This window comes from Carassius gibelio, chromosome A1 (assembly GCF_023724105.1).
Source record: "Carassius gibelio isolate Cgi1373 ecotype wild population from Czech Republic chromosome A1, carGib1.2-hapl.c, whole genome shotgun sequence".
Lineage (NCBI taxonomy): Eukaryota > Metazoa > Chordata > Actinopteri > Cypriniformes > Cyprinidae > Carassius > Carassius gibelio.
The window spans coordinates 18,047,732-18,075,587 of NC_068371.1; the positions used below are offsets into that span (position 1 = coordinate 18,047,732).

A 27,856-nucleotide genomic window follows, 5' to 3' on the forward strand; every position below is an offset into this window, starting at 1 on the left:
TTATTAGCATTATTGGAAATGTAATAATTAGCGGTTATTGATTGGTTTATTACTCTTGACCAATAGGTGGCGCTGTGACCAAAATGATGTGGCGTGGTCAATGTGATGTGACAATGTCACATATTAAGTTTTGTGTAAATATCTCCAACCTTTGCAGAGATACAGCCTCAGATGCAGTTTGGCATCTTTCCAGCAAATTCGTTGGTACGCTAATTGAAAACGGTTACGTGTATCGACACAAATTCCATAACTTTTGGCCAGCATGGTATGAAGATGATACAAATCAAATTTGGTGAAAATCTGAGCAACGGTCTAGGAGGAGTTCGAAAAAGTAGGTTTTCAACATGAATCAAAATGGCGGACAGGAAATTTTGCCAAAATTGACAAATGGGGTATCGGTGTTCTCGGCATGACCAAAGGAATCTATCAACATCAGTTTTGTTACAATAGGCTAATGTATGCAAAAGTTATTAGCATTTTTCGAAAAATCGTTATAACTATTGACCACAAGGTGACGCTGCCCCCAATTTTTTTGTGTACATTCAGGGCATGGAGCCGGACATTTTTGTAATTATTTGCGAAACGATACGGAACTTCATTCTTAAGATACAGCAATTTACAACTAAATTCAAAATGGCCGACGCCCAAAATGGACGAATTGGGAAAATTCGGTATCATTCGACTCGGAATGATGCACTGAATCTAAAGACACCACTTTTGTGATTTTTGGCAAAACCGTTCAGAAGTTATGAGCAAAAACATGCATTTTTCATATCTCCTGACCACTAGGGGGCACAGCGCCGAAACACTGCAGGTAGTCCCAGGGAATGGTTGTTATAAGACCCACCAAGATTGGTCTCAATTGGCCAAACCGTTGCAGAGATATAGCCTCACGTTCACGTTTGCGTGCTTTTTGAAGAATTCGTTCATGAGCTATTCGGAAACGGTTTGAGAAATCAACTTGAATTCCATAACTTTTTGCCAGCATGGTCTGAAGATTATCTGATTCAATTTTCGTGACAATCTGTGCAACGGCCTAGGACGAGTTCGAAAAAGTAGGTTTTACGAACAATTGACGATAGCGAAAAAACTAAACCTTGCGATTTTTGAATTTTGGTGTCCATTCGACTCGGCATGAGCCAAGGAATCACAGGAAAAAAGAATTTTCATTTTGTGGCTTACGGTTCAAGAGTTATTAGCATCAAGTTTTTGAAAGTTTAGACAATTGGTGGCGCTAGAGAGTTTGAGTTAGAGACTTCAAATTTGCTACGGTTAATGTTCAGACAGTCCTCTATTAGTGTGCCAAATTATACAACTTTCCCGCAATCGGTTCTATGGGCTACCATAGACTTGGGGTGGAAGAAGAAGAAGAATAATAACGCCAACAAACACAATAGGTGCCTTCGCACCTTCGGTGCTTGGCCCCTAAATATAGCTGCAAGCAGCAATTATGGGGCCAAGCACTCCAACGGCAAATGTAGGAGCTAAGCATGGCATGAAGCATCACACCAAATACATTAATGAGCAATAACAGTAATTTTGGAATTATTGTAATTGAAATGGCAAAAAAAAAAATCATAATACCACCTCTAGTAGCATGATTACTTGGCTTATAAAGTTTGACCAATAGGTGGCACTGTTATGAAATCAATTTGGTGTACTCTGTTTGACTTTTCAATGACACACACAAAGTTTGGTGTTAATATGCCACAGCATTCCAGAGATGCAGCCTCAAGTGTCATTTTGTCATTGTGTTTCAACTTCGTCGCTTTGGTATGCGAAAACGGTTTTGTCTATCGACACAAAATCCATAACTTTGTGTCAACATAGTCTGAAGATCATCTGATTCGAATTTGGTGAAAATTGGACCTACGGTTCATGAGGAGTTCGAAAAAGTAGGTTTTCCACATAAATCAAAATGGTGGACCGGAACTTCAGTAAACACTGGCATATTTGGTATCTATGTTATCGGCATAAGCCAGGGAATATTTTGAGCCCAGTTTCGTTGCAATAGGCTAATGCATTAAAAAGTTATTAGCATTTTTATAAGTGTAATTATTCATGGGTAATGAATGGTTTATTACTCTTGACCAATAGGTGGCGCTGTTACCAAATTTATGTGGCATTGTCAGTCTGAGGTGGCGATGACACATACAAAGTTTGGTGCAAATATGTCAAAGCGTTGCAGAGATACAGCCTCAAATGCATTTTGGCACCTTTCCAGCAAATTCGTTGATGCGTTAAATGACAACCGTTTCGTATATCGACACGAAATCCATAACTTTTTGCCAGCATGGTCTGACGATGATTCACGTCAAATTTGGTGAAAATCGGACTAACGGTCTAGGAGGAGTTCGAAAAAGAAGGTTTTCAACATTAAGCAAAATGGCGGACAGGAAGTAAAGCCAATTTTCACATTATTGGTATCAATGCTCTCGGCATGACCCACAGAATAAAGCGAGACCATTTTAATTTTAATAGTCTAATTTATTCAAAAGTTATTAGCATTTATGTGATATTTCATTATAACTATTGGCCACAAGGTGGCGCTGCCACCAAACTTTTTGAGTACCTTCAGGGCATGGAGCCGAATATTTTTGTAATTATTTGCGAATCGATACGATGCTGCGTTCAAAAAATACAGCATTTTAAAACATAATTCAAAATGGCCGACGCCTAAAATGGCCGACACAGGAAAATTGGATATCATTCGACTCGACATGACTCACTGAATCTAAAGAGACAAGTTGTGTGATTTTTGGCCAAACCATTCAGAAGTCATAAGCCAAAATATGCATTTTTCATATCTCCTGACCACTAGGTGGCGCTGTGTCGAAACACTGCAGGTAGTCTCAGTTCATGCTTGTTATGAAACAAACCAAGTTTGGTATCAATATGACAAACCGTTGCCAAGATATAGCCTCACTTGCATTTTTGCGTGCTTTTCGTCAAATTTGTTTACATGTCATTCGACAACGGTTGGACGAATCAACTTGAATTCCATAACTTTTTGCCGGCCTGGTCTGAAGATGATCTGAGACAATTTTCGTGGCAATCGGACTAACCGTCTAGGACGAGTTCGAAAAAGTAGGTTTTTCTAATAATTGAAAATAGCGAAAAAACTGAACCTTTGCGATTTTTGAATTTTGGAGTTAATTCGACTTGGCATGAGCCAAGGATTCAGGATTCAGAATTTCTAATTTCTGGCTTACGGTTCAAAAGTTATTAGCATACAAACATTGAAAGTTTGGACAAGTGGTGGCGCTAGAGAGTAGGAGATAGAGACTTCAAATTTGCTATGGTTAATGGTGAAACTGTCCTCTATCAGTGTGCCAAATTATACAACTTTCCCGCAATCGGTTCTATGGGCTGCCATAGACTTGCGGCGGAAGAAGAAGAAGAAGAAGCAGCACAATAATAACGCCAACGATTACAATAGGTGCCTACGCACCTTCCGTGCTTGGCCCCTAATAAGAACCGGAACAAAAACAAGAGGGTCCTACGCATCTTCAGTGCTTGGCCCCTAATAATAATAATAATAAGAAGAAGAAGAAGAAGAAGAAGAACCGGAACAAAAACAATAGGTGCCTCGCACCTTCGGTGCTTGGCCCCTAATAAGAACAGGAACAGTTACAATAGGGTCCTACACACCTTCGGTGCTTGGCCCCTAATAATAATAAGAACCAGAACAAAAACAATAGGTGCCTCGCACCTTCGGTGCTTGGCCCCTAATAATAACGCCAACGACTTCAATAGGTGCCTACGCACCTTCCGTGCTTGGCCCCTAATAACGCCAACGATTACAATAGGTGCCTACGCACCTTCCGTGCTTGGCCCCTAATAACGCCAACGGAAACAATAGGTGCCTCGCACCTTCGGTGCTTGGCACCTAATAACGCCAACAATTACAATAGGTGCCAAGCACCGAAGGTGCTTGGCCCCTAAATATAGCTGCAAGCAGCAATTACGGGGCCAAGCACGCCAACGGCAAATGTAGGAGCTAAGCATGGCATGGAGCATCACACCAAATGCATTAAAGAGCAATAAGAGCAATTTTAGGATTATTGTAATTGAAATCGCTAAAAAAAATCATAAATACAACCTCTAGTAGCATGATTACTTGGCTTATCAAGTTTGACCAATAGGTGGCACTGTTATAAAATCAATTTGGTGTACTCTGTGTGACTTTTCAATGACACACACAAAGTTTGGTGTTAATATGCCAAAGCATTCCAGAGATACAGCCTCGAGTGTCATTTTCTCATTGTGCCTCAACTTCGTCGCTGTGGTATGCAAGAACGGTTTTGTCTATCGACACAAAATCCATAACTTTGTGTCAGCATAGTTTGAAGATCATCTGATTCGTATTTGGTGAAAATCAGACCTACGGTTGATGAGGAGTTCGAAAAAGTATGTTTTCAACATAAATCAAAATGGCGGACCGGAAGTTCAGTTTACTATGGCATATTTGGTATCTATGCTATCGGCATAAGCCAGGGAATATTTTGAGCCCAGTTTCATTCAAATCGGCTAATGCAATAAAAAGTTATTAGCATTTTTACAAGTGTAATTATTCATAGTTAATCAATGGTTCATTACTCTTGACCAATAGGTGGCGCTGTTACCAAATTTAAGTGGCATGGTCAGTGTGAGGTGGGGATGACACGTACAAAGTTTGGTGCAAATATGTCAAAGCTTTGCAGAGATACAGCCTCAAATGCATTTTGACACCCTTTCAGCAAATTCATTGATGCGCAAAATGAGAACCATTTCGTATATCGACACGAAATCCATAACATTTTGCCAGCATGGTCTGAATATGATCCACTTCAAATTTGGTGAAAATCTGACTAACGGTCTAAGAGGAGTTCGAAAAAGTAGGTTTTCAACATTAATCAAAATGGCGGATAGGAAGTTCAGCCAAATAAGGAAAACGTTGTATCTATGTTATTGGCTTGACCCAAGGTATCTATTAAGACCAGCATCATGTCAATAACCAGATTTATTCAAAAGTTATTAGCCTTTATGTAAATTGAGTTATAACTTTTGACCACTCGGTGGCACTGTTTCAAAATATTTTGAGTACCTTCAGGGGATGGTGTTGTTGGCACATTCTGAGTTTCGTAATATAACACTAATGGATTTGTTTAGTATAGCATTCTATTTCAGAAAACTGCGTTGAAGTCAATGGGAATTTCATGTGTTCTATTATAGCGCCACCAAGAGGCTCAGTCCCACCATTTGTTTTATGTGTCCTCAGAGTGAGCCCATACATGTGTGTGTCAATTTTGGTGGAAATATCTCAATTCACTTACAGAGTTATAGACATTTATATGAAAAAGCACGTAAAAAATGACTGACTCTTGACTTTTATTGAATATTACTTCCCCTTACTATCAATATTTTTGCATTTGGGCATTGGCATATAGCTATCGACCTATGTTTCCGAACTTCTGACGGTGGTTTCGTCTCGATCAGACAAGCGGTTTCGAAGATATAGCCAAATGTTTTTTAAGCGCTAAATCACAACGCTACACAAACCGTAAGGCAAAACCTAGCATGTTTGGTATCGTAGGACTCGGTAAGGTTTCAGGAGTCCAATTTGATGAGTCTCGTGGAAATAAGTCGACCACACCCAAAGTTATAAGCATTTAAAAAAAGAAGATCACCACTAGGTGGCGCTGTTTCGAAACTTATCACGCTCCTTCAGGACATTGTGTTGATGACCCATACCAAGTGTTGTAACAATCCGTTGATGCGTTCTTAAAATACAGCATTTTAGCACAAAATTCAAAATGGCCGACAGTCAAAATGGCCGAATTGGTAAAATTGGATATCAGTCGACTCGGCATGTTGCCCTGAATCTAACAAGACCAATGTTATGATTTTTGGACAAACTGTTCAGAAGTTATAAGCAAAAAGAGCAGTTTTTCATATCTCCGGACCAGTAGGTGGCGCTGTGCCCAAACACAGCATGTTGCCTCAGGTGCTTGGCCCCTAATAACGCCAACGATTACAATAGGTGCCTACGCACCTTCGGTGCTTGGCCCCTAATAACGGCAACGGAAACAATAGGTGCCTCGCACCTTCGGTGCTTGGCCCCTAAAAATATGGATAACCTAGATTAGTCCCAGGCTCTGTTCTGAAGTAAAATAATTATAATTACTGTTAACCAAGAGTAACACATTTTAACGGATTAATCGCCTATTTTCATTTGCTGAATGTTTTCTTTTTTATTTTTTAAACACGCTAAAAAATAAAACGAGTTTGTCAGAGGAAAAAAATATACGAGTCGTGTATAGGTTTCATTTTAATGGATCAATCACCTATTTTCGTTTGCTGCATGTTTTATTTTTTTAAACACGCTAAAAAATAAAACAAGAGTTTGTGAGAGGAAAAAAATAGGCTATTAGAAAATATTTTACAACAAATCCTTTAAATTTAACAAATTTATCAGAACAAAACAATAATTAAAAATATATAATTCTAGTGGATAAATATAATTGCAATATATAATAATATAGGCTTAGTAATAAATAATAATAATAATAATAATAATAATAATTTAAAGCTAAGCATAAGGTAAGCTTGGGCTTTCTCAATCGTGAGAAATCAAACGTTTCCATATTTGTGATGTTGCCCATTTGAAGCTTAACTATAATTCATGAGGTAAATAGGCTGTGTGCGTTTCAGTATCGATGAAAAAAAAAAAAAAAAATAACAATGTCAAAGTGCTCACGCCGAATGTCTGGTGAACGACTGCTGTTTCCAGTGAATATGTGCGCGAGGAACCAGCACGATCAAACAGCTGAAACAAATAATACTTAATTTTTGGTCACACATAAGGCATAATTCAAAAATGCTGGTAGTTTGAAAAATCAAGAATAATAACAGAGTTAATACTAATTATTGCTAAATGCTGGACCATTCCCATTTCGCTCTGCATATGGAACCTGAAGATTTTTTTAAACCAAGAATGAACCGAAATGAAAATGAAATTAAAACATTTAGCTTATATATGTGACCCGTCACGGAAACCAGTGACACAAGTCGGGAGCACAACTTTCGAGTAAAATGAGAAAGAAGCGTTTTTTTTTTTTTTTTTAAATTGGTGATTTTCGTTTTTTTTGATGAATCTGTGAGTTGAGATCACAAAGAAGCCTCTCCGTGTTTGAGATAGCAGTATTGGTATATTTAAAAGCGTACATTTTGAGGTTGAAATCAGGTTGTTTGTCGGAGATTCTAGCACGCAGTAGGGGCGTTTCATTTATATATATATATATATATATAGATAGATAGATAGATAGATAGATAGATAGATAGATAGATAGATAGATAGATAGGCCTTGTATTTATTTACTGTTTAATAAAAATAGCATGCATATGATCCTTTGTGTTAAGGTCTTTTAATTTTTAAAAGACTATCCTACATTTTAAAAATTAAAATTTTTTTTTTTTTTTAATGTTACAATGTTATATCAATGTTACTGTTGTTTTACTTCCTTCTTTTATCTCATTTTACAATTACATTCATTTCGCAATCCGTCCCTTTGTGCCACCTGGCAGTAGTTTCGCGAATGATTTTAACACGCGACTGAATTACAGTTACCGCCACGCCCCAGATAGGCTGGTATAGATAGGTAACTCTACTATAAGTGCTTCTGTACAAATTTGATACTGAAATTTTAAAAACAAAGTACAGGTCTTTTGCAGCACTGGTAGTATAATGTACAGACTAGATTCAGTACTCTCTCATAAACGGCTGCTTTCAAAATCTTCTGTGCATGCTCCATGAAAAGTGATATGCAATGGCCAATCAGAGGTAGTGTTGTCACGGTACCAAAATTTCATTATTCGGTACCAGAGATGTATAAAGTATTAGAGACCCATACTTGAGTAAAAGTACAAGTGCTCTATCAAAAAAAGTGACTTGAGTAGAAGTTGAAATGCTCTTTAAGCACCACACATAAGTAGAAGTACTAAAGTGTTCAACATTTTTTGTACTTAAGTATTGCAAGTAGTCTATTTTAAAATTTACTACTCAAGTACTGAAAGTAAAAGTAGAAGTATTGTGTTATGTAGCTATTAAAGAAAGTAGTCAAAAGTTTGAACATATTGTTTTTACTATTTCAAATGATTAACCTAAAGGACAATCACAATTCCTTTGACTGTAACTTCTTGTAAACAAAAAACGGTTACTAGGGTTAGTTAGCCCAATTTGCAAAATGATGTCATTAATAACTTACCCTCATGTTGTTTCAAACCGGTAAGACATCAGAGGGTCATTTAGAATTTGTTGAAGCATTGAAAATACATTTTGGTTCAAAAATAGCAAAAACTACGAATTTATTCAGCGTTGTCTTCTCTTCCGTGTCTGTTGTAAGACAGTTAAAAACAAAGCAGTTTGTGATATCTGGTTCGCGAACGAATCATTCGATGTAACCGGATCTTTTTGAAACAGTCCACCAAATCGAACTGAATCGTTTTAAACCGTTCGCGTCTCCAATACGCATTAATCCACAGATGAATTAAGATGTTAACTTGTTTAATGTGTCTGACACTCCCTCTGAGTTAAAACAAACCAATACCCCGGAGTAATTCATTGACTCAAACAGTACACTGACTGAACTGCTGTGAAGAGAGAACTGAAGATGAACACCGAGCCGAGCAAGATAATGACTCGTTCACGAGTCAAGAACTGTTTCTGTCAGACGCGTCCGATTCGTGAACCGAGGAGCTGATGATACTGCGCATGTGTGATTTAGCGTGAAGCAAACCGACACACAGAGCGTCCGAACTGAACTGATTCTTTTGGTGATTGATTCTGAACTGATTCTGTGTTAATGTTATGAGCCCAGGTGCAGTCAACGCCAATGACGCCATTGCATCGAGCGCAAAAGAATCGGTGAACTGTTTTCTTCAACTGGTTTATTGAATCAAACTGTCAGAAAGAACTAACGTTACTGGTCATCCGAGAACCGATGCAACCGGTTCTTGACTCGTGAACGAGTCATTATCTGTCTCGGCTCGGTGTTCATTTCTCTCTTCACAGCAGTTCAGTCAGCACGCGCAGTCTTCTTAAAAGCTTGTTTCGCTCAATGATGTGCCAGCTTCATCAAACCTGCCATCTACAGTTCTGGCAGTGGTTTGTAATGGAATGATTCGTAACATTATTATAATTGTAACGAGTAACGATGCAGCACATAAAAAAAATATCGGAGTAAAAGTATTAAACTCAGCGAAAATATGTACCGAAGTAAAAGTGGAAGTAGGAGAAAAAAATAATACTCTAGTAAAGTACAGATACCGCCTTTTAGTACTTAAGTACAGTAGTTCTACATCGTTACTATACATCTCTGTTCGGTACAGATACCAGTGAAAATTCACAATTATCGATACCAATTTCGGGAACCAAAGCAAAACACAAAAATATTCTTAAAAAAAAAAAAAAAAAAAAAAATTCAACAGTAGTAGCAGTATCACATACATTCTACTAAATAATAGTAATATTTCTAGCACAATGCCTTTATGTAACAATTAACTTTTTTGATGGGTTACCAGGAATACCTTTAAATTGACACTGGTTTTACTCAAATGAAACTGTTTGTGAAGTGACTGAGAACAGTTCTGGTGATGTTGTTTATGTATTTATGTCCTCACTGAGACGGCAGATGCTAAAATTACTGCAAGCGTCAAGCACTTCATTCTATGTAGTAAACAAACCCGCACTTCTCTGCCATTCATTCAATCACACAGAGACGCGCAGAACATGCAGGATTCATATTTCAACCAACTTTTATATCTTAACATTTACAGATACTGGTCCATATGTAGATTTGATTTGATTCATTTATGCTAATTTTGACAAATTCCGTGACTGTCCATATTAAAATGTAGGTTTCATTTTCATGACTGGATTCTTTTCATCCGCGTTTTCTGTTTCGTGGAAATCATAGCACTGTATGCATCAAGAACCGGGTTGACTGAGTTTCTCGGTACCACCGGTACTTAAAGAAACCTGGTACCCTGACATTTCCATTTTTTTAGTACCGACTTGATACCGAAGTACCAGGTCTTTTGACAACACTAAGTTAGTCAGAATCCAGCCATTTTTCACTTGATCCTTTTAAATCAATACTTAATTACAAAATAATTGAAGGATACATGCCAGTATTTAAAAATATTGTTTTCTTTAATATTATTATTATCATTAATTATTTTCTTTTCTTTTTGCTGTGGTACTAAAATTGGTTCTGAAAATCATTTGTTGTTATGTATAATTAAGAGCTCATATTAAACTGTTTATTTCATAGTTAAATAGGGTTTGACGGCGATTACATTTTCTTACTGGTTAATGTACATGTGGCAACACCAGTGAGAAGAGGGTTCCCTTATCGAGCTTTCACTCTACATTGCAAGAATCGCAGTGGAAACTCCTCCCCTTCTCCAAAATAATAATATACAGAAAGCTGTATAAGAAATATCTTTTGGTTGCAACTTACTTCCTCTCAGGTGGCATATAGTGTGGACTCATATTTGTCTGCAGGGAGCTCTGAGGGTGCCGACAGCGCTCATTAGCTGAGAAAGCTGCATTTAGGGTGAAGTGCTTCACATAGGACTCCAGAATATTTACTACATTCACCAGGCATGGAAGCTTCACCAGCTGTTTTCAGTGAAACAAAATGAAATAACCATTTTTGTAAGCATTACACAATGTCACTAAAGAAAACTACGTATTTAATGAAGAAACCAATGTAAATCTGAGCAGGAGGGATCCGATGACTTATGTATTACCAAAGTAGTATTGCATGTATACCTTCTTTCTTTTGTTGATATAATAACAGTCGTCCTCCAGCTTCTTCTTGAGAACATCAGGGATGTCAATGTTTACAGTGATGCTCTTGTCTTCACTCTCCTTTTTGGTCTGCGGCTCCTGCTCTTCCCTCTGTATAAAAGCATACTATTAAGGTTTATAAGAGCATATGTGGAATTTTTTTGTTTCAATACATGCAAATTCAGATTGCATGTTAATACAAACTAAATAGTTAAGTTTGTAGACAAACTTTAAGTTGGCTTGAAAAGATTGAAGCCGTTTTAAAAGCTTAAAGTTTGAGGGTTTTCAGTTTTAACTAATTTTAAGTAGTTTTAAAGTTTTGAAGGCAATAAAGTATAATCAAGAAAATTGGTAGATAAATAGACAGAAAGATAGATGAATAGCTAAGAAATAGTTAATTAGCATGTTGCTACCGTGTTTCCAGCATGATTATCATGTTGCTTGCATGACTAGCATGTCGTTAGCATGATTAACTGCAAAGCAATCTGCATTGCAGATGATCCCACAACTGTCACACAGCTTCTTCAATCTGCTGCCATCTGGGAGGAGACTGCAGAGTCTCCAGGCCAGGACCAGCTGAGTGAAGAACAGCTTCATTCATCAGGCTGTCAGAAAGCTGAACTCCCTCCCAACCTTGCCCCACCTTCCCTCTTTTGTCCCAGACACCACTTAACTCTGAACAATCTCTCCTCTGGTGACTACCATGTTGCTAGCATGATTAACAAGTGACTAGAATGTCACTAGCATGTTGTAAGCATGATTAGCAAGTGCTTAGCATTTTTCCAGCATGTTAATAGCATGATTCTAACAGGATTAGGAAGTTACTAGCTTGATTAGCAAGTTAACAGCATGTAGCTAGTGTGATTCTAACACGAATAGCAAGCTAGTAGCATGTTTCTAGCAAGATTGTAATGTTAATAGAATGTTGCTAACATGTTTACCAAGCTACTAACATGTTATTACCATTATTAACATGTTACTAGCATGATTAGCAAGTAATTAGCATGTTGTTTGCATGTTTCTCAGCTAAAACCAGATTGATTGATTGATTCCGTAAAAAAAAAAAAAAAAAAAAATACTAAAAACCATCTTATAACCAACTAAAACCAGTTGATTCAGTAAAAATCCATCTTTAAAAAAAAACAGCTAAAACCAGCTTAGGCTGGTTGCCTAGTCTTAGCTGGTTTAAGTTGAAAATATCTGTGTTAAACATGGCTGGTCTTAAAGCAGGTCTCACAGCTAAGACCAGCCTGACCAGCTAAAAAGTGGCCAAAACCACTTTAAAATCAGTCTGTGAGACAGGTCAAAACAGTCAATCGGCTTAGACGGGTTTTAGCTGTTTTTCAGTAAATTGGCTTTCTCAAGCCAACATAAGACAATGGACCTTAGGGTTGAAGCCATATTGAAATGCAAATTATGCAAATTAAATAGAAATCGAATACTAGGTTTCTTGATTGTGCTAGCCAAATAATACATTCAGCACACAAACATACAGACAGACAGATACTCAGGATTACACAGATTATGTTTTAGGGTTTACAGATGATTAAAACTAAATTTTCCAAAAATAATTTCTGTAATCTCTGCATGAAGGTTTGCATTTATGTTAACTACCCAGAGGTAGACATTTTTGCAAGAGCTACTGTTACTGACTCTGGTGACTGTGTTATCCTTGTGCTTTTAGATCTAACTGCTGCATTTGACACAGTGGATCATGAAATATTCATTTCACGTTTAAGGCAGTGGGTGGGCATCAGTGGCATAGCACTGGAGTGGTTTAGGTCATACTTAGCGAATCAAACTTTTTGTGTTAGCTTAGGTGACTCTGTATCCACCTCTGCTCCTCTCTTGTGTGGGGTCCCACAGGGCTCAGTCCTCGGCCACCTACTTTTCTCTCTGTATTTGCTTCCACTTGGTTCCATACTTAGAAAGTATGGCATTTCATTCCACTGTTACGCAGATGACATTCAGATTTATGTACCTCTTAAAAAGAAAAATTATAACTGTTGGACAACTACTCAATTGTCTCGACGACATAAAGGCCTGGATGGCTCTGAACTTTTTCAATTTTAATGATAAAAAAAACAGAAGTGATGGTTTTTGGAGGCACTACTGGGACCCTGCCTGCAGATCTGGGCTCCTTAGCACCCTATATTAAACTTAGTATCACAAACCCAGGAGTTAAAGTGGACCCTGAGCTTAAACAGTCAGATCAAAGCTGTTGTCAAATCAAGCTTCTTTCATTTAAGGCAGCTGGCCAAAATAAAGCCAATTCTGTCAAGACAACATTTTGAAAATGTAATCCACGCCTTTGTAACTACGTGGCTGGACTACTGTAATTCACAATATGTGGGGGTTAGTGGGTCCTCCATCACCCGTCTCCAGATGATATAAAATGCAGCAGCACCTCTTTTAATGGGCACACGTAAACATGAGCACATTTCCCATATTTTAGCTTCATTACACTGGCTACCTATTCAATTTAGGATCCATTTTAAAATTCTGTTATTTGCTTTTAAATCACTAAATGGTCTTGCTCCGCCATACCTCTCTGAGCTTCTACACTCTTATAAACCTGTCCGCTCTCTCAGATCAGATGATCAGCTGCTCCTGAATGTGCCTAAAACTAAGCGTAAGCTCAGAGGGGACCGTGCCTTTGCTGTGTCTGCCCCTAAACTATGGAATGATCTGCCTTTGCATGTTAAGCAGGCCTCTTCTTTATATGTTTTTAAAACCCTTCTTAGAATCAACTTTGGTTGTTGTAAAGTGCTTAACAAATAAAGTTGGTATGGTATGGACTAACATGTTGCTAGCATGATTAGCATGTTTCTAGCATGATTAGCATGTTGCTAACATGACACTAACATAATTAGCAAGTGACTAGCCATGTCGCTAGCATGATTAGCAAGTTACTAGCATGTCGCTAACATGTTGTTAGCATGATTAGCATGTTTCTAGCATGAGACTAGCATGATTTTAGCATGATTAGCATGTTTTGCTAGCATGTTTCTAGCATGATTAACATGTTTCTAGCATGTTTCTAGAATGATTAGCATGTGACTAGCATGTTGCTAGCATTTTTCTAGCATGATTAACATGTTGCTAGCATGTTTCTAGCATGACTAGCATGTGACTAGCATGACTTTAGCATGATTAGCATGTTGTTAGGATAGATAGATAGATAGATAGAAACAGTCAGATAGATAGAAACAGTCAGATAGATATATAGATAGATAGATAGAAACAGTCAGATAGACAGATAGTAGACAGATAGATAGAAACAGTCAGATAGATAGATAGAAACAGTCAGATAGACAGAAACAGTCAGATAGATAGAAACAGTCAGATAGATAGATACGATATATAGATAGATAGAAATAGTCAAATTGATAGATAGATTAGATGAGTTTGAATGAGTTTAAATTGATTAGCATCGAAGCTTGATTGAGTCTAATGGGATTTGGAGCTTGGGTCATCTGAACATCCTGTCAATGAAAGTCTATGGGAGTTTTATGATTTTTAATCTTAATTTTTATGAAAATCTTAAATCCAATCAGTTAGAAAAGATATAGCACACCCGGCGGGTATAGGCTGAAGAGCTGGGCTAAGTTTGGAGTCTGTAGTAGAGATCTTCATGGGTCCAAAAATTTGTGCCCGAACCCGAAAGAGACCCGTAATGTACTACACCGAACCGACCCAGACCCGTCTAATATTTCAAAAGCCGGACCCGGACCCATGTAGATGCGAGAAATGCCTACCAGGACCCGACCCGGACCCGTATATAATTATTGGAAATCTGGACCCGAACCCGCCGGGAAGACACAGACCCGACTGGACCCGACGTTCACATATTCCACCTTAAATTGCTATTACAAGTCAATAAACCTGTTGCGAAAAATACAGCTTTTTGTCTTACCTAATTTAAAGAGCCGTAGTCTCTCTTCCTTGTACCTGACTGCCTGTGATGCATTACAATCTCCGACAAGAAAGTTATTCATGTTATTCCTCTCGTTATTCCAAGTCCAAGCTGAATCCACTCATTATTTCAGCTTCAGAAGTCCACTTGATGTCACGGTGATGGATGACAAATGCTACTGTGCACATGTACATTCTGACTCGAGTTAATTCGCATAATAACTTAGACTGTTTGCCCATATGAACTATAATAATGATCGCTCGTGCAATGCCATGACCGCTGACGTTATTTATTTGCTATCATCTGATCTCTGTGCTCTCTGCTCTGCATCGAGTCTGAATCTGAACCACTAAAACTTTAAGATTAAACGGTTCATTTATAATATTATAAAAATGGGAGAAAATGTAAAACGCTGTATCAACCTAAAATGCTTTAACGCAATTTGAGCGTCATAGAAAACATTCATGTGACAGTTCACCTCAGATTGTGTTGCTGATTTGAAATATATTAAATATGAGTGTGTCAAGTCTGCAAGCATTAATACCGTGCGTGCACTTGTATTAACTCTGAGTCTGCGCGCTCTGCTTCTAAAAGCAGAGAGAAAGAGAGAGATCACTTTTTTTGGCTCACTCTTTTCTTTTCCTAATTTTACAAGTTGCAAGTTACAAAAAACACAAGCAGTCTTTGATCACGGCCGGGTGTTCTCCGAGTCCGATGACTCAGATCGCACGGGAATTACACACAATGTTAAACAGACCCGGGACCCGAGGTAATAGATTCGGACCCGACCCGGACCCGGCTGATGATTTAAAATATAGACCCGAACCCGTACGGGTCGGGTCTAGGGTCGACGGGTGCACTGTGAAGACCTCTAGTCTGTAGAGTTAAAGCTCTAGGAGGAGTTAGAGTTGCAAAATTTTGGGGAAGAAGAAGAAGAAGAAGAAGAAGAATATTAAGTTTAAATAGGATTTCAGTAAGTTGGCTTTCTCAAGCCAATTTAACAATTCAACAAGATTACCTCAGACATACCATTAATACTGAAATCCTCTGGTTCTATCTTACAGTAAATACAGTCGATAACTGAATAAAACAAGAGAGAGGTTCTGTGTGATATGAGAGATGTGAAAGAAGCGCCAGACTTTAATACCTAGATGAGTGGTTTGATATTCGGCGTTGCTAATGTCAACACTGAAGAATGAAGAAACTGACCAATAAGGCTGGGCAAAAAAATCGAATGCGATTTTTATTCACATCTTGTCAGTAAAGGCGCTCCTGTGATTAGTAGTGTATCTCCAACATGTGCGTTCAGATCAGGATTGCCAGGTTTTCAAAACAAAACCTGCTCAATCACTTCTCAAAACTAGTCCAATTGCGTTTCGTTCCGGGCAATAAAAATACACGTTTTTGGTGGTGTTCCCTTGGTAATATTCTCATTTTAGGGGATAAATATTATGTTATTGGTATTGGGGTCGCTTCGAACCGCGGACATGAAAACAATCGCAGACTTGGCAACACTGGTTGGCATTTACGACACAGAGCCGTAATTCACTGACAATCTACACAAAATCGATTTCATCGCAGACAATTCATTGCCGATTTTGAAAGTGATTTTGTGTAGCTTTTCGGTGGACTACGGCTCTGTGTAGTAAATGCTGCTACACCTGAACCAATGTTGCCAAGTCTACGGTTGTTTTCATGTCAACATGATATTTAGCCCCTAAAATGCGAATTTTAACTAGGTGACCCTGCCACAAAACATATATTTTAACCCTGGGACGCAATTCTTATCGGGGAACCTCTTGGAAACACGATTAGGCTAGTTTTAGACTAGCGTTGAGAAGCAACTGGGCAGGATTTTTTGTGAAAACCTGGCAACCCCGATCGGAACACACATGCTGGAGGATATACTTCTAATCACAGGAGCGCCTTTACTGAAGAGATGCGCATGAAAATCGCATTCGATTTTTTTGCACAGCCCTACTGACCAATCAGAATCACGTATTCCAGAAATCCATACGCTAAAGCAGCCTACAACATGCATAAAAGTTAAACAAATGTCTTACCATATTGTTCATATCCTCTGATGAGTCACTCTCACTTTTTAAGGACTCCTGATCTGAAATGTCTTTGTCACTATCATCAGATGGCGAGATCAAAGCTAAGAAAAAAAAGGGAGAACAGGGTAAAAACACAGATTGGTATAGCAGTGGTTCTCAACCTGCAGCCCGATACAAATTCAAATGCTAGTTTTTATATTAATTAAAAAATGTACTAAACAAATACAATTTATAATGTTTTTATGTAAAATAATTGTTTTTCATATATTATTTTCAGACACGAGCAGACCTCTACTCACCTAATTATTGTTACACATTTAACGAACACTTACAAGAAAGCACTTTTGCAGAATTAAATTCAAACAGTCATTAAAATCAGCAGTCATTAGTTCAATAAAATTGAACATCAGAATGGACACATTCAAAACAGGAGTAGTAGCAGCAGTTAAGGCAGGGCTGAACTGGTAATCGGCATACCGAGCATTTTCCCGTCGGGTCAACGCACATTATTAGGCCAACAGAATGTTTTTTTTGTTTTGTTTTTTTTTTTGGCTGAGGACCATCACGCAGGGACAGCAAGCAGCCAGTGGCCCATTGGTTTGTCTCATGTACTGAAAGTGTAAACATCCATTCACAATGGATCACCCCAACTTCTTCCTTGTCGCCTTTTCCCACGTTTTCACAGCAGCTTTATCAATAACAGGCTTGCTCTGCGGTGAGTGATGTGGGCCAAAGAGCCGGCTCTTTACGTTTACCCGCGCCCTCAAATTAAAACACTGCTGACTCCTTGTGTCTCCTTCCGCTTTGTGGGTGACGTAAACGCGTTGTCACATTTAAAAAAATTATTGCGAAAGAACCTGACGTGAGCTTTAAATAAATTAAAAGAGACTTCGAGGCAGAGGAATTTGCCTTGATCATTTTTTGTAATCGAGTTACTCGAGGAATCGTTTCAGCCCTAAATACATATGCTAGATACTTTATATACACCACCAGTCAAAAATATTTGAACAGTAAAAAAGGTCCAATAGAAAGATCTGAAGATCACCATTTATCTGAAATAAAAAAGCTTTTGTAACATTATACATATACGATTCAAAAGCTTGTAGTCAGATGTTTTTATTATTTTTATTTATTTATTTTTTATGGTGGGGGGAAATGACAGAAATTAATACTTTTATTAGGCAAGGATGTTTTAAACTGATCAAAAGTTACAATAAAGACATTTATAATTTTACAAAAAAATAATATTTTGGATAAATACTATTCTTCTAAACTTTCTATCCATCAAAGAAACCTGGAAAAATTCTACCCAGCTGTTCTCAACATAATAATAAAAAATGTTTTTTGAGCAGAAGTGTGTAATGATGCTAAACATTCAGCTCTGAAAATCAGAGGAATAAATTACATTTAAAAATGTAATCAAATATAAAATATCACAATATTACTGGATTTGCTGTTTTTTGGATCAAATAAATGCAGGCTTGGTGAGCAGAAGAGAATTCTCTAAAAACATTCAAAATCTTAATGTTCAAAAACTTTTGACTGGTATATATATATATACACACACCAGTTTATTTTCCTTGTAGGCCTGCTCATGTTTAAAAAATATATATAACTTTTCCAAAGTGTAAAGTTGCAGCATCAACCATTTCAGTTTTTAGACCTGCTCAGATTTCGTTATTGCGTTGGAACGATCGGAATTAAGAGCAAAGGTCTGTTTAAATGCCGACGGGAGCTGTGTTTGAATTACAATCATATTCGTGTTTGGTGTGAACGCAGCATAAGAGGTCGCTTTCGACGTCACTGGGTCTTATAGGCGCATAAATTTGCTAGTATTTTCTGTCTAGCTCTCGGAAGGCATACTGCACTTTCGGATTTCTTTATTTTCATTCTCTGCTTGTTTGTGAGTTTTGTTACATCTATATTTTTTTAATTGTTTAATTATTTTAAAATTAATAGTGTACATATTTGGTTAAAATCGATTCCCTTATTTTCATTTTCGAAACCTTTTTTGGTTGGTCCGATCGATTGTGCAATCGATTTTCGAACTAAAAGTGACAGCCCTATATTGCACCTGTCAAACATAGTCTATTTTGCCGTCAATACTGTTGACGGTGTCCTTTATCAGTAGGCTTTATATTTATGCTCAACATTAAGTATAGATATTTTTGTCGCGAAGACAAGATCCTGGTCTGTCGGCGGTCTCCCTCCATGTCACCTACAGTAGCAGCAGTGCACCAGCGCCGCGTTAGGCACGATTCTGGTGTGTAAAGACACAGAAAACGCGAGGCAGCCATCACACAACTGACATGCAGCAGAAACGCCACGCTCACGCCACGCAGCCAGTGTGTCACCGGCCTTAAGGGGTCTCTTTCTGATAAGCTCACCATTGAATCTGGTGTGCCACAGGGGTCCATTTTGGGTCCCCTGTTGTTTACATTATATATTAACAATCTTGGTCATAATCTATCAGACGCAAGTATTCATTTATATGCCGACGATACCATTATTTACTGTTTTGCATCTTCTATTGACAATTGCATTTTAAAGTTGCAGAAAGCATTTGAATTAGTTCAGCGTAACCTATTTTCTTTAAAATTAGTCCTGAATGATAAGAAAACTAAATACATGGTCTTTTCTAGGAAACACAAGTCTGATTCTTCTCCCACACCTCTTTACACTCTGCAAGGTAACAGTATAGAATTGGTCTCCTCTTACAAATATCCAGGGTTTGTGTTGGAAGAGGACTTATCATTTAAGTTACATGTTAAACAACTGTTGTCTAAGTTAAGGTTGCAGCTGGGGTTTTATTTTCGGAGTAGTGCATGTTTTTCCCAGTCAGCCAGGAGAAAGTTGGTGGGATCTACCTTCTTACCTATCTTAGATTATGGAAATGTTTTTTACAGAAATACCACTAAAGCTCTCTTACAATCATTAGATTCTGTTTATCACTCTGCTCTAAGATTTATAACTTGCACAAAATATCACACTCATTGTGCACTGTATGAAATGGTAGGTTGGCCTTCACTTCATATAAGAAGGTACAAGCACTGGCTCATACTTGTGTATAAGGCATTAGTTGGCCAGCTTCCTCAATATATGAATAGTCTATTAATCTTTAATAGTCAAGGGTATAATCTACGTTCAAGTAGATATATTCTTTTAAATGTTCCTTTAATGAAGACAGAGTTTGGAAAAACTGCTTTTATTTATATCGCATCAGCTGCTTGGAATGAGATCCAAAGATCATTGAAACTTGATGTACTTATTTCAATTAATGAGTTCAAGTTATATCTCAACCAAACATTCAAATCTGTCTATACTTACTCTTAACGTTTAATCTTGCTTTATTGATTTATATGTGTGTGTTGTGTAACTTGTTTTATGTAGTTATGTATATTGTGTGCTGCTACCTTGGCCAGGGCTCACTTGTAAATGAGATATTTATCTCAATGTGATTATTTCACATATTCATATTTATATATATAAATAAAGGTTTAATAAAATAAATAAAAATTAGAATCAGCTGCAGGGCAGGGTTTGGAAACACGAAAATTTACCTATGTTCCGCGCAAAAAATATTGCATTCGGTCATTCGGTACACACGTGCACCGTACCAAAAGCCCTGTACCGAAACGGTCCGGTATGAATACACATACCGTTACACCCCTAATAAATAAATAAATAAATATATATGTCACAAAAACAAGAGCACACACACACACACACACACACACACTCCATTCAAAGAGTGAAACTTGTATATTATATTAATTCATTCATTCCACACAGACTGATATATTTATAATGTTTATTTCTTTTAATTTTGATGATTATAACTGTCAACTAAGGAAAATCCCAAATTCTATATCTCTAGTGTTCTAATATTGTAAAAAGGTTCAATATTGAAGACACATGGTGCCACACTCTAATCAGCAAATTAACAGCTAATTAATAGTAACAAATAATAAACCTGACGTTGTCTGTTGTTCAAGAGTGGCTTGACACAAGGGGCCCTATCTTGCACCGAGCGCAATTGACTTTGTACACCGACGCATGTGTCATTCCTATTTTGCACCCGCGCAAAGCGCGCTTTTCCCTCCACAGAAGCACGTCGCTAAACTACTGAATGAACTTGCACTCCCTGGGCGGTTCAGCGCAAAAAAGGAGGCGTATTCCGGCGCAAACAATCCCTGGTGCTATTTTGCTGTTCCATTAAACAATTGCGCCACTGACCAGAAAAAACCTAGTCTAAAGTCAGTGGCGCGTTGCGCGTTGTTCATTATGCTATTTTAAGGGCGCATGCTTGACCATAATGTATAGCGTGCACAACGCGCATACACTTTGCTCATGTAATTTACACAGATGCAACAGTTATTTTTGCAAATCATAAATTGTTACACTTAAAAAAATATTAACACATGAGATGACGGAAATCATTGTGGTGTGCCACGAAGATGTGAAAAAATAGGCATAAATCTAGCTTACAAATTATTCAGGCTAATTGTAGTAATTAAGCATCAGACCTGTTTGAGGTCATATATGTATATAAGGACATCTGACAAATTGGTTTGTCCGTCAAGAACCAGGAAAAAAAATAGATGAAACAATTGTGGCTATTTCCTCCCACACCTGTTTAACCGACGCTATTTTGGGTGGGTTTCTCCCATCCCCATACAACAAAACTTCTCTGTCTTTCACTGCTCTTACAAGAACATAAGTCTCCTCGGCTGTGAACCGCTCCTGGTGTGCGCCTGGCAAATACGCCATAATAATAGCAATCCATAATGGAACTTGCGCACCTGCTTTTAAAGGGAATGTTGGATGACGCTCTGATTGGTTTATTTCACGTTACGCCCAAACCACACCTATGAATAATGAAGCTACTTCAGACCAACCCATTTTAGATTTGCGCCGGGCGCAAGAGCCATTTATCCCGCCGGGAAAATAGCAACAGCGCCGAGACCCGCCCACAAAGTTACTTGCGCTTCGCGCTTTGACACTTGCGTTTCAGATCGTTAAAATAGGGCCCAAGGAATGCAACAGCTGAAACTCATGTCTTGCATATGACTCCAGCCCACTCTTTGTGAATCTCCCCGACATTTTTGAATGGGTTTTGTTTCACAATAATCTCCAGGTTGCGGTTATCCCTATTGCTTGTACACTTTTTTTCCTACCACATCTTTCCTTCCCTTCAACTCTCTATTAATGTGCTTGGACACAGAGCTCTGTGAACAGCCAGCCTCTTTTGCAATGACCTTTTGTGTCTTGCCCTCCTTGTGCAACCTTTTCACAATATTCAAATTTTCTGAGATTCTGAATCTGGGATTTTCCTTAGTTGTCAGTTATAATCATCAAAATGAAAATAACTAAACATTTGAAATATATTGGTCTGTGTGTAATGAATGAATATAATATACAAGTTTCACTTTTTGAACAGAATTTGTGAAATAAATAAAACTTTTTGATGATTTTTTTGCATTCTCAATGCATCATGACGTGCCTAAAATAAAATCTATAGATATAAAACAGTTCAAGCATATAACAATGTTTTAATGTTAAACCTAGATAAATGTGCAATATATCCAAAAGTATGTGCGGAGAATGGAAGCTAAACCAGGACATAGAGGTGCCAGCGGGATCACTTTAAATTTTTACAGTGGATACCCTGTCATTTTTACTCATAAGAGTAATACATAATTCATAACATTAAAGGGTCTACCTTTATTTGTGTGTACTCATAATATCAACAAAACGTTGTGCTTCTGTAAAATAAAGAAAATAAACATGATGCACTCTCTGCCATCACATCTTGAACAGGAGTGCTTACAAAAATGAACCAAAACTCAGCAAATAAATGCCTCACAGACATGATAAAATATATGTATTAGGGCTGCACGATTAATCGCATGTGACTGTCATGCGTGTCTCGTTAGTAAAGCCAGTTCTGCGAATCATAATCATCTGCGATTATGAATGCGATATTGCGTAGATTGTGAGCTAACTACGGCTCTGTCTATTAAGTGCCACTCCATTTGAAAGCAGGAGATTGGCATTTACCGGTAATTGCAGAACCGGCTTTACTAACAGTTGTCATGCGTCATTTACTAACGCATGACAACTGCATCCGATTAATCGTGCAGCCCTAATATGTATAGAAAGTTTTGAGTTATTACTAAACTAAATAAAACAAATCAAAAACTTTCATTATGATCGTAATCCTTAAAGAAGCATTATTTCTCTAAAGGAGCATCTGAGGAGATCAGAATCTGCAACTTCATCCTTGTGACACCCACTCAGAAATCACTAGTTTATTAGTAAATAATTCAAATATCTCCTTACTATGCCCCCCTGACAAATTCATGGTAATTACTTTTGCCAGAGCTTTGCGACAAGCTTTAGCCTATTTGCATTGAAGCATTTGAACACCGAACTGTTCAGCTTTGCTGATGGCACATCAATATTTGGAACATAGACATTTATGAACGCACATTTTCCGCAATTGTGCTCGTCAAGTCACGCTTCTGTGTGCGTCTTACCAACTGCAGCTTCCATTTGCAACTTCATTGTGCTGTTACTCCTTTCGAGCCGAGTTACACAAAATTAGTCAGCTTCTGACAGCATCAGGTGTTTTAATAATGATGAATATATTTATTTATTTATTTAAATGAATGTAATCGAATATATATCATAACATTTAGGCTATATTAGGCAATTATAAATCTGTTTGGTTTGTATTGGTGACATATCTAAATTATATGTGTGCGGTCCATGAAACTTGCAATTGGACCATAGTGCGGCCTAGAGGAAAAAAAAATTATCTTTATAGAGATAAATAGAGATAGATATTTATCGTAACTCCTCAAATAAAACCCGGGGCCTTTATTTACCTGAACTGCAGAAGGTAACAGGCTTTTCTTTGAAGCATGCTTTAATTAGAGGCAGGCCTTAATTATTTATTAAAAAGAAGGAATTAGAAATTGTTTTAAATAAACAATTTTAAATTAAAAGCGATAGCTTTCCAGGACAGAGATCATAACATTAGCACTGAATCAGTTCAGAATCAATCACCAAAAGAACAAGTTCGGTTCTCACGCGTTGTGTGTCAGTCTGCTTCATGCTGAATCATGCATGCGCTGTATCATCAGATCATCGGTTCTCAAATCGGATGCGTCCGACAGAAACGGTCCTCGGTTCAGTGTACTGTTGATCCAAAAAAAACGATGCAACAGGTTCTTGACTCGAGAACAAGGACCGCTCCGGCAGTGTGCGTGTATGTTAGTTATCTGGCACTGCTGATTATTCACACAAATTTCCCCCCGGCCTTTATTTGTCCGTGTTGACCACCCCCCCGGCCACTACCAGAGGCCCGGCGTTCATTTGACTACCGGTTTTCATTTGAGGAATTACGGTATCTATCTATAGTTTGATTAACATTAACATTTATCAGAACCTCATATACTCACAAGCATCATCACTCTTCTCCTTTTCCTCTTCAGTGAGGGATTTCGAGATTGAGTTAACACCCGGCAGACGACAGCGTCGCTTCTTCCATCCCTTTTTCCTCCTGCACAAAAAAAAAAAAAAAATTATATATATATATATATATATATATATATATATATATATATATACACACACACACACACACACACACACACACACACACACACACACACACATATACAGTACAGACCAAAAGTTTGAAATGAAAATTGTAGATTCACACTGAAGGCATCAAAACTATGAATTAACACGTGTGGAATTATATACATAACAAAAAAGTGTGAAACAACTGAAAATATGTCATATTGTAGGTTCTTTAAAGTAGCCACCTTTTGCTTTGATTACTGCTTTGCACACTCTTGGCATTCTCTTGATGAGCTTCAAGAGGTAGTCACCTGAAATGGTCTTCCAACCATCACTCTCCTTCTTGGTCAAATAGCCCTTACACAGCCTGGAGGTGTGTTTGGGGTCATTGTCCTGTTGAAAAATAAATGATGGTCCAACTAAACGCAAACCGGATGGAATAGCATGTCGCTGCAAGATGGTATGGTAGCCATGCTGGTTCAGTATGCCCTCAATTATGAATAAATCCACAACAGTGTCACCAGCAAAGCACCCCCACACCATCACACCTCCTCCTCCATGCTTCACGTTGGGAACCAGGCATGTAGAATCCATCCGTTCACCTTTTCTGCGTCGCACAAAGACACGGTAGTTGGAACCAAAGATCGCAAATTTGGACTCATCAGACCAAAACAAAGATTTCCACTGGTCTAATGTCCATTCCTTGTGTTTTTTAGCCCAAACAAGTCTCTTCTGCTTGTTGCCTTTCTTCAGCAGTGGTTTCCTAGCAGATATTCCACCATGAAGGCCTGATTCACACAGTCTCCTCTTAACAGTTGTTCTAGAGATGTGTCTGCTGCTAGAATTCCATGTGCCATTGACCTGCTCTCTAATCTTAGCTGCTGTTAACCTGCGATTTCTGAGGCTGGTGACTTGGATGAAATGGTCCTCCGCAGCAGAGGTGACTCTTGGTCTTCCTTTCCTGGGGCAGTCCGCATTTGAGCCAGTTTCTTTGTAGCGCTTGATGGTTTTTGTGACTGCACTTAATTTTTCGGACTGACTGACCTTCATTTCTTAAAGTAATGATGGCCACTCGTTTTCCTGCACTTAGCTGTTTTTTTCTTGCCATAATACAAATTCTAAAAGTCTATTCGGTAGGACTATTAGCTGTGTATCCACCTGACTTCTGCACAACACAACTGATGGTCCCAACCCCATTTATAAGGCAAGAAATCACACTTATTAAAACTGACAGGGCACACCTGTGAAGTGAAAACCATTTCAGGTGACTACCCGTTGAAGCTCATCAAGAGAATGCCAAGAGTGTGCAAAGCAGTAATTAAAGCAAAAGGTGGCTACTTTGAAGAACCTACAATATTACATTTATTTTGTTTTTTCACACTGTTTTTGTTATGTATATAATTCCACATGTGTTAATTCATAGTTTTGATGCCTTCAGTGTGACTCTACAATTCTCCTAGTCTTGAAAATAAAGAAAACTCTTTGAATGAGAAGGTGTGTAAAAACTTTTGGTCCGTACTGTCTGTATATATATATATATATATATATATATATATATATATATGGGGGATGCACCGGTTGACCGGCCATAAATCGGAACCGGCTAGTTTTTGTGTGTGTGTATATATATTTATATACATATACACACACACACACACACACACACACACACACACACACGTGAAAGCACATAGTTTCCTTGCTGCACCACATACGTAACGCACACGGACTGCATACGCACTGCAGACGGAGTATGTGTGAAACAGGCGTGCGCAGGGCCATAGCTGGGGTCAGCAGGGACCTGGTGAAAGTTGTACCAGTGGCCCCTGTTTGAAATTGTTTAATTTGTATATTCGTTTATTTTTATTTATTTGTGCTATTTACACAATGTTTAAGTTTTTTTCAAGTTTTTAGATGTCAAGGTACAGAAACCAAATAATTAAATGTAAAATAGCACTGGATAGTCTTCAATGTAAAAATGAAACATACAATCAAACCTACATTTATTCAGACATCTTCAACATTACTCACATTATTACAGTTTTGCTATATATATCAAAAATTATATCTGGTTTCTGAATAATTTTTGTTTTGACTGCTAAAACTACAAAGTAATTCAGTCAAGAGCAGTGAGTGATTTTCATTTTCATTTTCTTGGATTAACATTACACCAGCCAGTAGCTAAATTAGACGCGGTCACTTTAAGAGACGATGAACATATCCAACATAATACACATCCCATTTTTTTCCTCAACTGTTTACTTTCACTTGAGAAATAACTGACAGTTTTTTCGAGCATAATTTTCAATGTGGATGTTTTGTATCTATTTGTCGCAAGAGCAAAAATAAGCAAATTCGATGTTCAAGTGTTTTGAGACGCCTTTCTCTGCGTGAGCCCTGAACACCAGAACACCGCGAGTACTGAATTGGGCTCTTTCACATCTTTTTGTTTGTTCAAACTGCGATTTGTATTTGTTCATTTAGGTGCAGGAGGGACTTCGAGGAGAGCTTCGCAGAAGAGAGCTCGGTTCAGTGTCGCTGTCCGTGATACGCGGCCGATAACGGCCCACCACTAATATACACACACACATACATACATACATACATACATACATACATATACATATATATACACACACACAATTATACATAAACATATACATTATTTATATATATATATATATATATATATATATATATATATATATATATATATATATATATATATATACACATACATACACACACACACACACACACACACACACACATATATAAATATATATATATATAGACACACATATACACACACACATATACTGTTGCAATCAAAATTACTCAACCCCCCAGAGACTGCAGTACTTTACAAATACAAGCTTTTCTGAAGATCCAGGATAAAATAAAAATTGCATCTATAACAATTCACTGGCATATTAAAAGTGATATTGTCAATATATAATGTAATACTTTTGAGTTATAAGAATTTTTGATAATACTGCTATGTCATAATTATTCAACCCCTATTCAACATTGCTGTTTTTAAATCACTTATTTGCATGGTGGGGAATAAAACAGTCTCAAAACACAATTAAGCTTTTAGAAACTCTTGAGCCATTATACATACAGTTAGTCCATGCATGTGTTGAAGTTAAATAGCAAAAATGTCAACAGAGCTCTCACAAAAGCTAAAGAGAATAAATATCATAGTACTTTAGAAAGGCTAAGGCTATATGAAGATTTCCAAGACATTGAAAGTTCCTAGAAACACAGCTCTCAGCCTTATTCCTTAGCTTAAAGTGTGTTTAATCAGAAAATCTTTGAGGTTGTGGAAGAAAAAGCACAATAAGATAAAATCTTTAATAAAGTGAAGTGAAAATGACATTCAGCCAAGTATGGTGACCCATACTCAGAATTCGTGCTCTGCATTTAACCCATCCGAAGTGCACACACACAGAGCAG

At 37.7% G+C, this 27,856-nt stretch overlaps 1 protein-coding gene across 7 annotated transcripts in view; it reads right to left on the bottom strand.

The window, feature by feature from the left end:
- LOC128003797 (male-specific lethal 3 homolog) overlaps positions 1-27,856 on the bottom strand; it is a 219,403-nt gene that overhangs the window by 180,871 nt on the left and 10,676 nt on the right. For all 7 annotated transcript variants that reach the window (XR_008181769.1, XR_008179028.1, XM_052592772.1 and 4 more), the window contains exons 4-7: positions 24,274-24,374; positions 16,814-16,908; positions 10,817-10,945; positions 10,503-10,663 (exon numbers count right to left, since the gene is read on the bottom strand). Coding sequence is in view for 5 of the 7 variants with exons in the window: in XM_052592772.1 (XP_052448732.1) it covers positions 10,503-10,663; positions 10,817-10,945; positions 16,814-16,908; positions 24,274-24,374 (486 nt within the window). In the remaining 2 variants the exon portion in view is untranslated. The remainder of the gene's footprint in view (positions 1-10,502; positions 10,664-10,816; positions 10,946-16,813; positions 16,909-24,273; positions 24,375-27,856) is intronic.